Consider the following 13206-nt stretch of genomic DNA (forward strand, 5'->3'; position numbering starts at 1 on the left):
CAGTGGGGAAAATAATTATTTGATCCCCTGCAGATTTTATAAGTTTGCCCACTTACAAAAAAAGAAGGGTCTATAGTTTTTATCATAGGTGTATTTTAAATGATAATGACAGCATATCAACCAAAAATCCAGAAAATATACATGATACAAATGTTATAAATTGAGTTGCAGTTCAGCGAGTAAAATAAGTATCTGATTCCCTACCAACCATCAATTTTGTCTCCGACAGACGGACTATGTGCTTGTGTGGTATACAGATTAGTCCTGTCAATTTAAGAAGGTGCTCCTAACAACAACTTAAAAAACAACTTTTATGTGCATAAAAGATACCCGTCTACAGAATCTTATTCTTCCTCACCATCATAGGCACGACCAAAGAGCTGTCAAAGGACAAGATTGTAGACCTGCACAATGCTGGAATGGGCTACAAGACCATCAGCAAGAAGCTTGGTGAGAAGGAGACAACTGTTGGAGCGATAAATCGCAAATGGAAGAAATACAAAATAAACATAAATCACCCTCGGTCTGGAGTTCCATGCAGGATTTCGCCTCAAGGGGGTAAGGATGATCATGAGAAAAGTGAGTGATCAGCCCAGAACTTCACAGGAGGAGCTTGTGAATGATCTCAATGCAGTTGGGACCACTGTCACAAAACAAATCATTAGTAACACAATACGCCGCCATGAATTGAAATCCTTCAGCGCCCGCAAGGTCCCCCACCTCAAGAAGGCACATGTACAGGCCCATCTGAAGTTTGCCAATGAACATCTAAATGATTCAGAGAAGGATTGGGAGAAAGTGCTGTGGTCAGATAAGACAAAAACTGAGCCCTCTAGCATTAACTTGACTCACAGTCTTTGGAGAAAAATGCTGACTATGACCCTAAGAACACCATCTCTACAGTCAAGCACAGAGGTGGAAACATTATGCTTTGGGACTGTTTCTCTGCTAAACGTATAGGCTGACTTTTCTGCATTGAGGGGCAAATGGATGAGGCCATGTATTGTAAAATCTTGGGTGAAAACCTTCTTCCCTCAGCCTGAACACTGAAGATGGGTCGTGGATGGGTCCTCCAGCATGACAATGACCCAAAACATACTACCAAGGCAACAAAGGAGTAGCTCAAGAAGAAGCACATTAAGGTCATGGAGTGGCCTAGCCAGTCTCCAGACCTTAATCCTATACAAAATGTATGGAGGGAGCTGAAACTTTCAGTTGCCAAGTGACAGCCGAGAAACCTTAAGGATTTAGAGAAGATCTGTAAAGAAGAGTGGACCAAAATCCCTCCTGAAATGTGTGCAAACCTGGTAACCAACTACAAGAAACGTCTTACCTCTGTACTTGCCAACAAGGGTTTCTCCACCAAGTACTAAGTCATGTTTTGCTTAGGGATCAAATACTTATTTTACTCACTGAACTGCAACTTTTTTCTGGATTTTTGGTTGATAATCTGTCTCTATCATTTAAAATACACCTATGATAAAAATTATAGACCCTTCATTTCTTTGTAAGTGGGCAAACGTCTTCAGGGGATCAAATAGTTATTTTCTCCACTGTACACATTAAGTTCAGTTCACAAAACTTTGGTTTTTCATGCACCATCATCCTGACCTATGTCACATTTATTTTATTACAGGTCCTTATTTAGCACCATCATCAATTTTATGCAGTGCTTTACATACAAATATTTATTGTACATTCACATCAGTCCCTAACCCTTAAGGAGCATACAATCTAAGGTCCCTAACTCACATTTATACATACACATACTAGGGCCAACTTACACAGGAGCCAATTAACCTACCAGCATGTCTTTGGAGTGTGAGAGGAAACCAGAGTACCCAGAGGAAACCCACGCATGCACAAAGAGAACATGCAAACTCCAGGCAGATAATGTCGTGGTTGGGATTCAAACCAACGACCCTAGTGCTGCCAGGCAGAAGTGCTAACCACTTAGCCACTGTGCTGCCCACATCTACTGTAAATCTCAATCGCCATCTTCTTCCTGTCTGGTTGGATTTCTAGTGCTGATCCTCATGTCCTGCACTTCAGATATCCAGCACATTTTCAGAATAATAACCACCTTGGCAGCCATTTCCAGTCAGGAGTTTAACTTACAGAGGCTGGTAGTGATCATATTCAGAGAAAATACTCCATCTCATGTCCATTCCTTGCCAACAGAGAGAGAGATGACAAATATTTTGAATTAGAAATGTCCTTCTATATGGGCCCTATGCAATCCTCCTTCTAAATACCATGTACCACCAGTAGAGTATATTTCATACTACAGAGGAATAAGAGATCTTACCATTATCTCCACCAGAGGATACTGTAAAAAGAAAAAAGAAAACAATCTGTGACATTCAGTCAAGTTCAGACCTTTCGAACCTAACACAAAATCCATAATTACACATTACAAAATGTATTCAACTAGTTAAAGAATAGGTCGAGCCAAACTGGATTATTCAGTTCTGACTGGTCACTGGCAACCTCAGTCATCCTGCAACATCATAAATCTATTGGTAGCCCCAGTGGTCTTCCTCTGAAGTTTCCGGTGCTACCTTGTTCTCCTACTGTAATGTATCCTGGTTTCGTGTCAAGCAATGCGGTAAGCCAATGTAAAGGTCTTCACTGGACTCTCCTTAAGGCACCAGAGGGTGACTGAACCACATCAATGCTCAACTAATTTGATTTTGGTGGACCTACCCTTTGTATGTAAGGGTGTATAAAGCATGTGCAGCTGAATTGGATTATAATGTATAGTACAATTACCTCTTCCGCGCATATCAATCAGTTTGTCCATAAGCGTCTGTTATATTACTTAAAAGGAACCCTCCACTTTGGGCAAACAAGAAAATTAATATAATCTTTATCACTGAGATATCAGCAATTTTGTACTACGTTGTTATTAAAAACGATCTTTCCGTTTTAATCTGGAACGGCTGTTCTACAATAGTAAAAAAATAGTTGCTTCCTTGTAAATTTGCAACAAAGACAGTTCTGTACATCATTTGTATACAGAATACCTCCCAAAGTCTCATTTTCTGCTTGTGTGATTGGCGGTCTGCCGTCTTCAGAAATGCATCAAAGCTGAACTATGTGGAAATGAAAAATCTACTCTTTCAAAGGTTAAATGCTCATCTTTGCCTAAGACACCCAGAAAAAAAGCAGTTTTATTTACCTTATAGCTCGGCTCCCCCAGCACTGCATGAGTTAAATGCTCATTTTTGCTTAGGGTACCTGGAAAAAGTATTTACTTAATTTATACCACACACACACAGTCTCCTTCCAATTGACCAATCCTCCAATGCCTTTTCTTTTCTGTGCTCCAGCCAGAGGGCTCACTGGTGATGTCATGGTGTACAATGCAGGACCAGTAGTCAGGGGTGGAGGGGCGAGAGATAAGGTAAGTAAAACTGCTTTTATGGGTATTCTAGGCAAAAGCAAGATTTTAACCCTTTGAATGTGGGCGGAGCCCCAATGCAAGGATAGATTCTTTATTTCCCCAAAGTATAGCTTTAAGATGCAAGCTAAACTTCAGGCATGCTGCAACAAAAGTTTTTTTATTTATTTTTAGTTATGCTACAAGGATTTTCTGATTCTAAAGGTTGTTTCTGCAATTTGTTTAAACTAAAACCCAAACTAAAATGTTATCATTTTCTTCACACAACTAGAGCTTTCTTTTGGTGGTATTTAATCACCACCGGGGTTTTTATTTTTTGCTAAAAGACCAAAAATTTTGAAAAAAAAACACATTTTTCTTTGTTTCTGTTATAAAAGTTTACAAATAAATAATTGTTCTTCATAAATTTAGGCCGAGATGTATTCTGCTACATGTCTTTGGTGAAAATAACCCAAATTAGGATGTATTTTTTAGTTTGTAGGAAAGTTATAGAGTTCACAAACTATGGTATAGATCTGAAAATTGATCAATCCTGAAGTACTGACAGCCAATCTAATTTCTTGAGGTCCAAGAATGTCAGAACAGTACAGATATCTCCCAAATGTCAGAACAGTACAGATATCCCCCAAATGACCCCTTTTTGTAAAGTAGACAGTCCAACGTACTTCATAAGAGGAATGGCGAGTTTTTTGAAGTTGTATTTTTTAAATTTTTCGGAAAATGAAAAATTTAAAAAAATAATTTTCACTATTTTTTTTTTTACATACTGTCACCAGTGCAGTACAGCATCATCATATAACTGGCATGGCGGTGAACAGGGACACTGACTGGTGACAGTATGAAAATATATATATATATTTTTTAATTTTTTAATTATTTTTAATTTTTTATTACATTTTTTTTTTTTTTTTTTTAAGATTTTATTTTCATCTTTCACTATGACCAAAGTAGTACAATGTTACCATAGTAACATTTTTTTTTTTTTTTTGTGCTTAGTTGTGATTTGGCCACAGCTAATCACATGACATGTGCATGTGACCTGCTGTGACCATTCACAGCTAGACACTAGTATACAATGGATGGCATGAATGAAGCCATCCATTGTATACAACTGTCATGTAACCTGCTGTGATTGGTCACAGCAGGTCACATGGTACTGGCAACAGGGGCCGGTACTCAGATCTGTCATTGGCCGTGTCCGAGGTACACGGCCGGTGATAGATCGCGCCGCTGAGCGGCTCTGCAACCGCATGAACTGCGCATGTGCGGGAAGATGCCAAATGGCGTACACCCCAGAAAGCTAATGCTGCCAAACAGCATTAAAAAAGCTCAGTTTTACACGTACGTGTTTTACATATATGTAGCACTACCCCTTCAGGGCTCGCTTAGTCATTTTTTGGGTTCCCTGTCTGGCTTGACCCCACTTTGAAAGCCCAACCCCTGCTGACACCACCTTAAACCTCCAGTCAGAGGATTCCTCTGACTTCAGCCACAAATTAGACTCACAGACAGTTTAGAGTGAACTGATATCTTGGTTGCAGGTGGTGCCTTGGTTGGGATTTGAACCAACGACCCTAGTACTGCCAGGTGGAAGTGATAACCATTTAGCCACTGTGCTGTATAATAGCTATCACTTGGAGTAATTTCAAGCACAAAAAACAAACACTGTGAAATCTCAATCAGTTATGGATGTCCTGCAATTCAGAATTTAGCCAGTAACCCCAGTCTTGAGATGTCTTTTCCCAGTGAGCAAGAAAAAAAACTACCAAGCAGAGTGGCTAGCTCACTTTGGGCTCTCAGGAGCAGGTGACAGGGTTCAGTTCTGAGGTTAAGAAAAAAAACTCTTGGATCAAGTAGGTCACTGTCCCTTTAAACTGTATTATAGGATCTTCTGTGTGCTCCATGGGGCACAAGTTGGTGCACTTTAAGAATTCAAATCCCTCTGGTAGCAAATGTAAAAGTTTCCTAATAAGGTGTGAATACAAAGCAAAGGAGCTGCCCTTTAAAGTGGTAAGTAGCCTGGACGGTACCCCTTTAACACACACAGGATAAAATATACATTTATGCAGGAATTAACGAATGAGCAGAAGCCCTTTCTGTAGGGATTATTTCCTTTTGCGACCCATGTGGCAAATTGCAGCAATGCAGGAACTCTTTGGTGAATGTGGGCCAACTGCAATGGAAGCAATGATGTGACTTAACTTGCGGAGGGCAAGACACGGCAGTGGGCTCCTGTGATTGGATTATGCTGAAAGTGTAGTAACTGGTAGGCTGGGTGAACTAGGCCTTAATATGTGTAATTTGTGAACAGTAAACAACATACATTTCTCATTGATGAAAAATGACATGAACTAAATAACCATTATACATAAATTCAATAAAATAAATAGATAAAGTTCTTGATGTGAAAATAATTAATAAATTGGTGCATGTGCTTCTTCCACAAACAATATGTGATTCATGCTCTGTGCTCTACGCCTGTGTGCCCACTAATCCACCAGCTGTATTGGACTCTTATAATGAAACAAGAGTCTTTCACACTTTGGTTTGTATCTCTGAGGACGCCCAGTGGGAGGGGCGAAATGCGTTAGATACGGACCATGGTGACGTCACTACCTGTGTTTGGAGCGCACAAGCAGTGTACTGCTTTCTAAGCTGGCGTTTATGCTGTTTTTACTCTGGAAACGTGAGTGCAACATATGTGCATCTACTTTTACTTAATAAATGGAATCACACTATTTGGATGCCTTCCTCCATTCTTTGCATGCACATATTCCACATTATGCTGCCATGTCGGGATGATTGAGGATGATGAGCATCATTTAAACCAGGAGGACTACAAGACTCAGCAAAACTCCACATGCCCCACCAAAGCGTGAATGACTCTTGTTTCATTATAAGAGTCCAATACAGCTGGTGAGTTAGTGGGCACACAGGTGGGGAGCACAGAGCATGAATCGCATATTGTTTGTAGAAAAACCATTATGTATAATGGTTATTTAGTTCTTGTCATTTTTCATCAATTGTATGTGGACAGCACTTTCATATGTATGTTGTTCATTGGAGAAGGTTATACCTTTGTAGAAGCAGCAGCCTACCAATTCACTTTTCATTTTATCACAAAGTTGTTAGGCACGCATTATTTGTTTACTTGTCCTGGGTGCAGGCTAATTACTATATATTAAGTTGTGAACAGTGTCAGTTAAACTTAGGCAGAAAGCAGCAGACTTGAATAATGTCATTGGCAACTTGAATAGCTTGAGAATGGAACTCTCTCACCCGATCCATGGCTCTGGTCAGGTAGCTGATAGTCACTCTGTAGATGGGGGCCCCCACTGTTTCTGCAGTTCCTCCTTCAGAGATCACTCTGGGCAGCAGCACTCTGGACCACCAGCCTGCGGGACAGCTCACCAAGTCGTCAGCGATGTCAGCAGTTTCTCCTTCTCCCTTCTCTCTCTCTGTGGCCAAGCCTACCCGGTCCTCCGATGTCCTCCACAGCATTCTCCTCCACATCTGTTGTCCAGCTCTCACCCTTCACTTCCTGCCCAAGGGTTCCCAGGCTCCTGTATTTATCTGCCCTTGCCTATTAGCTAGTTCCCTGTCAAACAGTGAAATCCAGCAATTCAGCCTACAAATTCCACAAAGCTTTTCAACAGGGTCTGTGCAACTGGGCTGCAGGGCACTGCCATCTTGTGTCCGTTTAACATCCTGCAATTCAGTATTTCTGCAGGGTGTTACATACAGTGTATATATAAATACGGGTGTAGCAGCCGGAAATGGTTTTAAACCCTTCACTGTTGCTAATGTAAGCCCAAGGCCTCATCCACACAGGCATATTTAAATGTACATTCGTGCGAAGGGCCGTTTTTGTCTGCAGATGATGCACAGGGGTTCCATGTATCTGCTAGCAGGCAGTCTTGTTCATGTCTGTTGGGACACAGTGGCTGTATGGATACAGCTGCTACTCCCAGTCTGACATCCCTGCAAGTGTGATTTTGTGTCCCTGACACAAGTTTGGGAACACACACTTACACCGACATGCATGTCAATTTGGGAGCAGCAGCTGTGTCTGAGCAGTTGCTGTGCCCCAATAAACATGAATCCTGTGTAGGAGAATACAGCCCTTTGCATCAATGTATGCTTCAGTACACCTGTGTGAATGAAGCCTTAGGTAGATGGCAGAAAAAGGGGTAATACAGATTGCACTAATGACACTTAAAGTGGTATTAATCCCAAAACAAAAAATGTGATATATTGCAGTTTACCAATCATTAGATGTTGTGGCTGCATACATTAACAAGTTGAAGCCAAACTCCAATTTTTACTTTATAATCAGTTACAGCAAGCAGTCTTTAGTCCTTTTGGAATAAAGGTTTTACACGGATTAAAAAGTATGCACCACTGTCAGTGAAAAATGCTTTGTCTCATTACTCTAACTTGATACATCCGCAAGACAACTTTTTCTTTTGAAAAACAACAGACTTACTGGCTGGATTAACAGATGAAAATAGAAGAAAGCCAGCTTAAAAAAGAATACAAATTCAGCCAACACATCTAAGAAATGGCAAGCTACAATATAAATCAATGTTTGCTTTTGGGTTTAAAGTGATACTAAAGGTTAATTATTATTTTAAAAAATAACAAACATGTCATATTTACCTGCTCTTTGCAATAATTTTGGCCCTCCTCTTCTTGGTTCCAGCCAATGGCTCCTGCTGCTGTGTCTCAGCCAATTAGGAGAAGGAGACCTGGGAGAGCCACTGCTCTTGTACGCATCGCTGGATCAAGATGGGGCACAGGTAAGTATTAGGAGGGCTGAGGGGGGCGCTAAACACTGAAGGTTTTTGATGTGGCTGGGAGCAGCAGGGCTCTTGTACATGAGAAGAAAACTTCACCCTGAAGGGGCTACTGCTCTTCTGCGCAGAACAGCTGAAATTTGCAGGTGTTTATCAAGGTCCCAGCTCAGTGGGAGCTGGGGAGCTTATTTTCTGAGAGGAGCTGGAGCCAAATAAAATGGGGTTCACTGAGGAACTGGCCTGGGAGTTTACAGGAGAAGTAGCTTGCTGACATTGGACAGAGGCATCCAAGTATATGGGAACATTGTGAGTATAGGCCTGAGTGTAGGATCCCAGTGACTGTCCGCTGCCCTGACCCTTTGAGTATCTGCTCCAGTGTTGCTGAATTGGGACTGTTTCTAATCATGGAGTCCTTGCTTGTTCTCCTACTGCCCGTCAAGAGGGGAATTATCCTAAAGAGTATAGTTAAGGCAGAAAGTGTCCTCTGCTGACTTGTGCACTAAATTTGGAGTATTCCAAAAATCATCCTGCACCCCAACCAAGTTCATTGAGTTTTAAATATTAAAAAGACATCCCCTGCCTGGTTATTGAGTTGTAAGCCTGCCCGTGCTGCTGTGTGCCTGGCTGCCTTTACACCCTCTTGGGAAGAAAACCTGGGACAAATCTGACCCATCAGGTGTCTGCACTACACTTGAATGAAATTCTCTTTTCTTGTTGATTGTGATTGATAGAAAATGAAAGAACAGGAAATGTGCAATACTTTTAAACAATGACTGAAACAGGCAAACAAGAATTGGGGCACAGAAACCGTGTAAACAGAACCACCCAAAGATTAAAAAAAAAAACTGCTAAGAACTGAAAGAAATCAGCTTTTCTCAGGGGTTCTCGGTAAATAACTAAATTAGTCACAATAAGCAGTCAGTTAAAATGTTTACCTTATTATTCTGAGCCCGAAAAGTGTTGTCCAAGGTTGTAATGCGAAAATTCACTGCAAAAGTTAAAAGAAGAGAACGTTTAACTGGATCTTTCAGTTTCTTTACAAGTCTTCAGGAATTCATTCTTGGCATCACAATATACACAACAGCATAAGTTTTCAAAAAAAAGGTCTGCCTTTCATTTTTAAAGCATAAGTTCACCTTTAGGAACATGATACAACTTCCACCTGTTTTTAGGATGGAACATGTAACATGTTCCCACTCCTGCAGCTTCCCTCCCCATGACAGCGGGCCTGGGATCTTCTCACCCCACCCACTGTCACAATTTTAAAAAAGTGTGGCTGTGTGGGGCTCTGCCCACACAGCCATGGTGTTCATTCACAGTGTTCTGTGAATGAAAAGACTACAAGTACTGACAGACATTTGTGGGTGATGGCTTTTAGTTCTCAATGAACTATGAGGGCCCTGGTTAGCATCATTATAGTTCATTGATGCTGCTTAGGCTGAAGTAACTGCCTGCCTGTATTGGTGGTATGGGCAGACAGCTACACAAACAGTCTGCAGAAGCCTGGCACTTCACCCACGATCTGCTGATTGCCGGTGCAATGTTTTACAGGTTCCTAAAAAAATAATATAAATGCACATTTTTTTTCCCTAAAAAAGTGCATTTATACATTTTTTTCAAAGGTGAACTTATCCTCAAAAAAGCCATCCTTGAGCTGCAGTCCAGTGACAATGCTTAGGTTAAGATGATGTCATCAGTCTGTTGCAGAATACAATATTGTTAACTTTGTAGCAAGTCACAAGGCTAATCTTTTGTCAGACATTTGTGAACACAGCTATAAACTGCTAAAGCACCAGGATTAACATGACTGTGTCATCTCTGAGCCAATATCCCAGTCTAAGACACAGGGGCGGACTGACAACTCATGGGGCCCCAGGCAATAGGGGATCAAGGGGCCCGTGTCCTTGCCCAAACTCAAAAAAGCCTATGAAAAAGGTACCATGGGCATCTCATGGGGCCCCCTACTGATCCCGGGCCCTCGGGCAGTGACCAAGTTTCTAAATGGTCAGTCCGCCCCTGCTAAGACATAGAAGCTGACCTTGGTGATACCTGAAAAAAGAAGTTTCTATTCTTCTGGAGATTAAAGTGATTGTAAAGTTTTTTATACCTTCATGTATTCTATGCATGAAGGTAAAAAACCTGTGTGCTGCAGCCTCCCCATCCCCCCAACACTTACCTAAGCCCCTTTGCAATCCAGCGATGTGCACAGGAGCCTCGGCTCTCCGGGGTTTCTCCCTCCTCATTGGCTGAGACAGCAGCGGGAGCCATTGGCTCCCGCTGCTGTCAATCAAATATATATATATCTTTGTATTCTCAGGAGAATTACTCTGATCTCTAAATCCTGGAAGGGATACTCTTACATATTACTTGTTTTCTGGGGGGAATTACTGTGATCTCTAAATACCTGCAAGTGTTACTCTTACATATTACTTTGCATGCATGCGCCTAACATGACAAGATATATCTGACGCACAGCCCCCTTTAGCATAACCAATATCATGTAATAAAAATAATTTCTAACATAAATGGGATTATTGAGAGAAGCAAAGAGTCTGCACAAACTCAATATAACTAATGGCAACCAATAAGAATCATCACAAAAAAACTAAATGGTTCCCATAAATTAGGACAGTAGGGTAGATTTACTAAAGGCAAATAGATGGTGCGTGCTCTTTGCAAGTGTAGTGGCACTCATTTTCCTTAAAATGCAAATGTGATAAAACTTCACTTTGTAAAGAATAACCAATCAAGTGCAAGGTTAATAAAAAAAAAACTTGCACATGGTTGCATGATAGAAATCAGCAGAGCTTTACCACTTGTATTACGCTCTGGAGAAAATTAGTGCACTTTAGTAAATCCACCCCAATGTTTTTAACCGCTTCCATACCAGGCACTTTTACCCCCTTCCTGCCCGGACCATTTTTCAGGTTTCAGCGCTCTCACACTTTGAATGACAATTGCGTAGTCATACAACATTGTACCCAAACTAAAATTTTATCATTTTCTTCACACAACTAGAGCTTTCTTTTGGTGGTATTTAATCAACACTAGGGTTTTTATTTTTTGCTAAATTAACAAAAAAAGACCAACAAATTTGAAAAAAACCACGTTTTTCTTTGTTTCTGTTATAAAAGTTTGCAAATAAATAATTGTTCTTCTTGGTCACAGCAGGTCACATGGTACCGGCAACAGGGCCGGTACTCAGATCTGTCATCGGCCATGTCGGAGGTACATGGCCAGTGACAGATCGCACCGATGCGCGGCTCTGCGGGCTTGCAAACTGCACATGCCTGAAAGGACTCCATATGGCGTCCACCTGGAGGGACGAGGGGTTTTGCAGGCCGCCATCTGGCTATAGGCCAGGCGGGAACCTGTTAAAGGGTGCACTGATGTCCTATAACACACCATTATGATGTACCAGGGCTAGTTATCAGCAATGAATTTAAAGCCTTCCAAGAAATGGTGTTGAATTGCAGTTTACTGAGTATTTTACGACTTACCTGTCTGACCAGGTTTATAGCTGGGTTTATCTGTCTGGATGAATGTCACAAGGGACATTTGGAAGATTAGGATTTTCTTGGTCTTCTCCAGGTGCAAGTGATCCCCATCCATAGAAACATGGAACAACCAGACCTCAGAGTCCACAGTAGCAGGAATCTGGCAGAATATCATTCAGACCACAGTTGATATTGAGTAAGATCTTTATAAAGTTCTAACAATGTCTATATAATATCCATACTTGTCCTACCAAAATGTAATACATGTGGGTTCCTAGTACAGACGTAATTGCTGGGTGAAGAGGTATAATCAGGGATTTTCGTGCCCTATGCATAGAATTTGTTCCTGTAATTTCAGGCCACACCAAATTGTGCAAATTTTATAAATATTTTCAGCATATCATGACCATTCTGATGCCATTTTACCCCAAATTTAGGGCAGTCTGGTAAAAGTACAGTCTAAGGGTTCTTTTACACTGGCGGTAATGCTCTCTGCGCTATAAAAAGCGTTCTGCAGTGGACCACTTTTCAGAGTGCAGTATAGCAGCATCTGACAATCATTCAGGAGGTGCTACTGAGGTCTCTTGACACCTGTTTTTAATCACCGAACAGCAATTTCACATTGCAGGACTACTTTGCAACTGCAAGCCAAGTGTGGTAGCATAGTAGTGTGGGTGGGGGCATATAAATATCAGAGCCCCGGAGATTGGTGAGGAGAGTCTGGAGGAAGATTGAAGGAGGGGGAGATGTGCTGACGGCTGAAGTGGTGAACTAGACTGCGGAGCCAGAATTGGAAAGAGAGAGAGAGCAGAAATAACTCACTGACCGCCTGGCTTGCCATGCTGCTAAGCAGGCCACTCTGACACTAGGAGAAAGAGCAGAACGCCAAGTCTTAACCAGAGAGCCCGTGGACTGTCTCGGTTCATTGGGAAAGACTGATTGGGGAAATCTGCCAAACCACGTGGTTCGGGTGAGAGATACCCATGCATTCATTGTCAGTGAACATTGATAGTTTGTCACCTCAGTTATCACATAGTTGTGAACATTACATACAGTTACCCCAGTTTGCGGCCTAGTTATAACAGCGCTATTGTTGGAATACATCTGTAGTACATTTATCAGTCAAGCTGCAAGATATACAGTTCAGGGGCGGACTGACAACTCTTGGGGCCCACGGGCAATAGGGGATCATGGGGCCCCTGTGTCCTTGCCCAAACTCAAAAAAGCCTATGAAAAAGGTACCAGGGGCATCTCATGGGGCCTCATACTTACCCTGGGCCCTCGGGCAGTGCTGGAGTTTCCAAATGGTCAGTCCGCCCCTGATACAGTTACAGATCAAGATACAGCAGTGCCAACTGAATCAACCAGTCCTTTTCCCTTTCTGCAGAGCAGGATTCCTACTACTGTTTATCTTTTGCCTTTGACATTCAGAGGGAGTTGTCATTGTCCATAGACATTTATGCCAATTGTTGCTATTTACTACTTCAAGCTCAATTCATGGTTAGAGATC

At 41.6% G+C, this 13206-nt stretch overlaps 1 protein-coding gene across 1 annotated transcript in view; it reads right to left on the bottom strand.

Moving 5' to 3' along the window:
* Positions 1–13206, bottom strand: part of LOC149451737 (alpha-2-macroglobulin-like protein 1) — a 224293-nt gene that overhangs the window by 184116 nt on the left and 26971 nt on the right. Inside the window, exons 3-5 of the mRNA XM_089690335.1 lie at positions 11700–11856; positions 9135–9187; positions 2309–2329 (exon numbers count right to left, since the gene is read on the bottom strand). Of these exons, the coding sequence (XP_089546461.1) occupies positions 2309–2329; positions 9135–9187; positions 11700–11856 (231 nt within the window). The remainder of the gene's footprint in view (positions 1–2308; positions 2330–9134; positions 9188–11699; positions 11857–13206) is intronic.

This window comes from Staurois parvus, unplaced genomic scaffold (assembly GCF_062004578.1).
Source record: "Staurois parvus isolate SC_StPar_1 unplaced genomic scaffold, SC_StPar_1.0 ptg000525l, whole genome shotgun sequence".
In the NCBI taxonomy this organism is placed as follows: Eukaryota; Metazoa; Chordata; class Amphibia; order Anura; family Ranidae; genus Staurois; species Staurois parvus.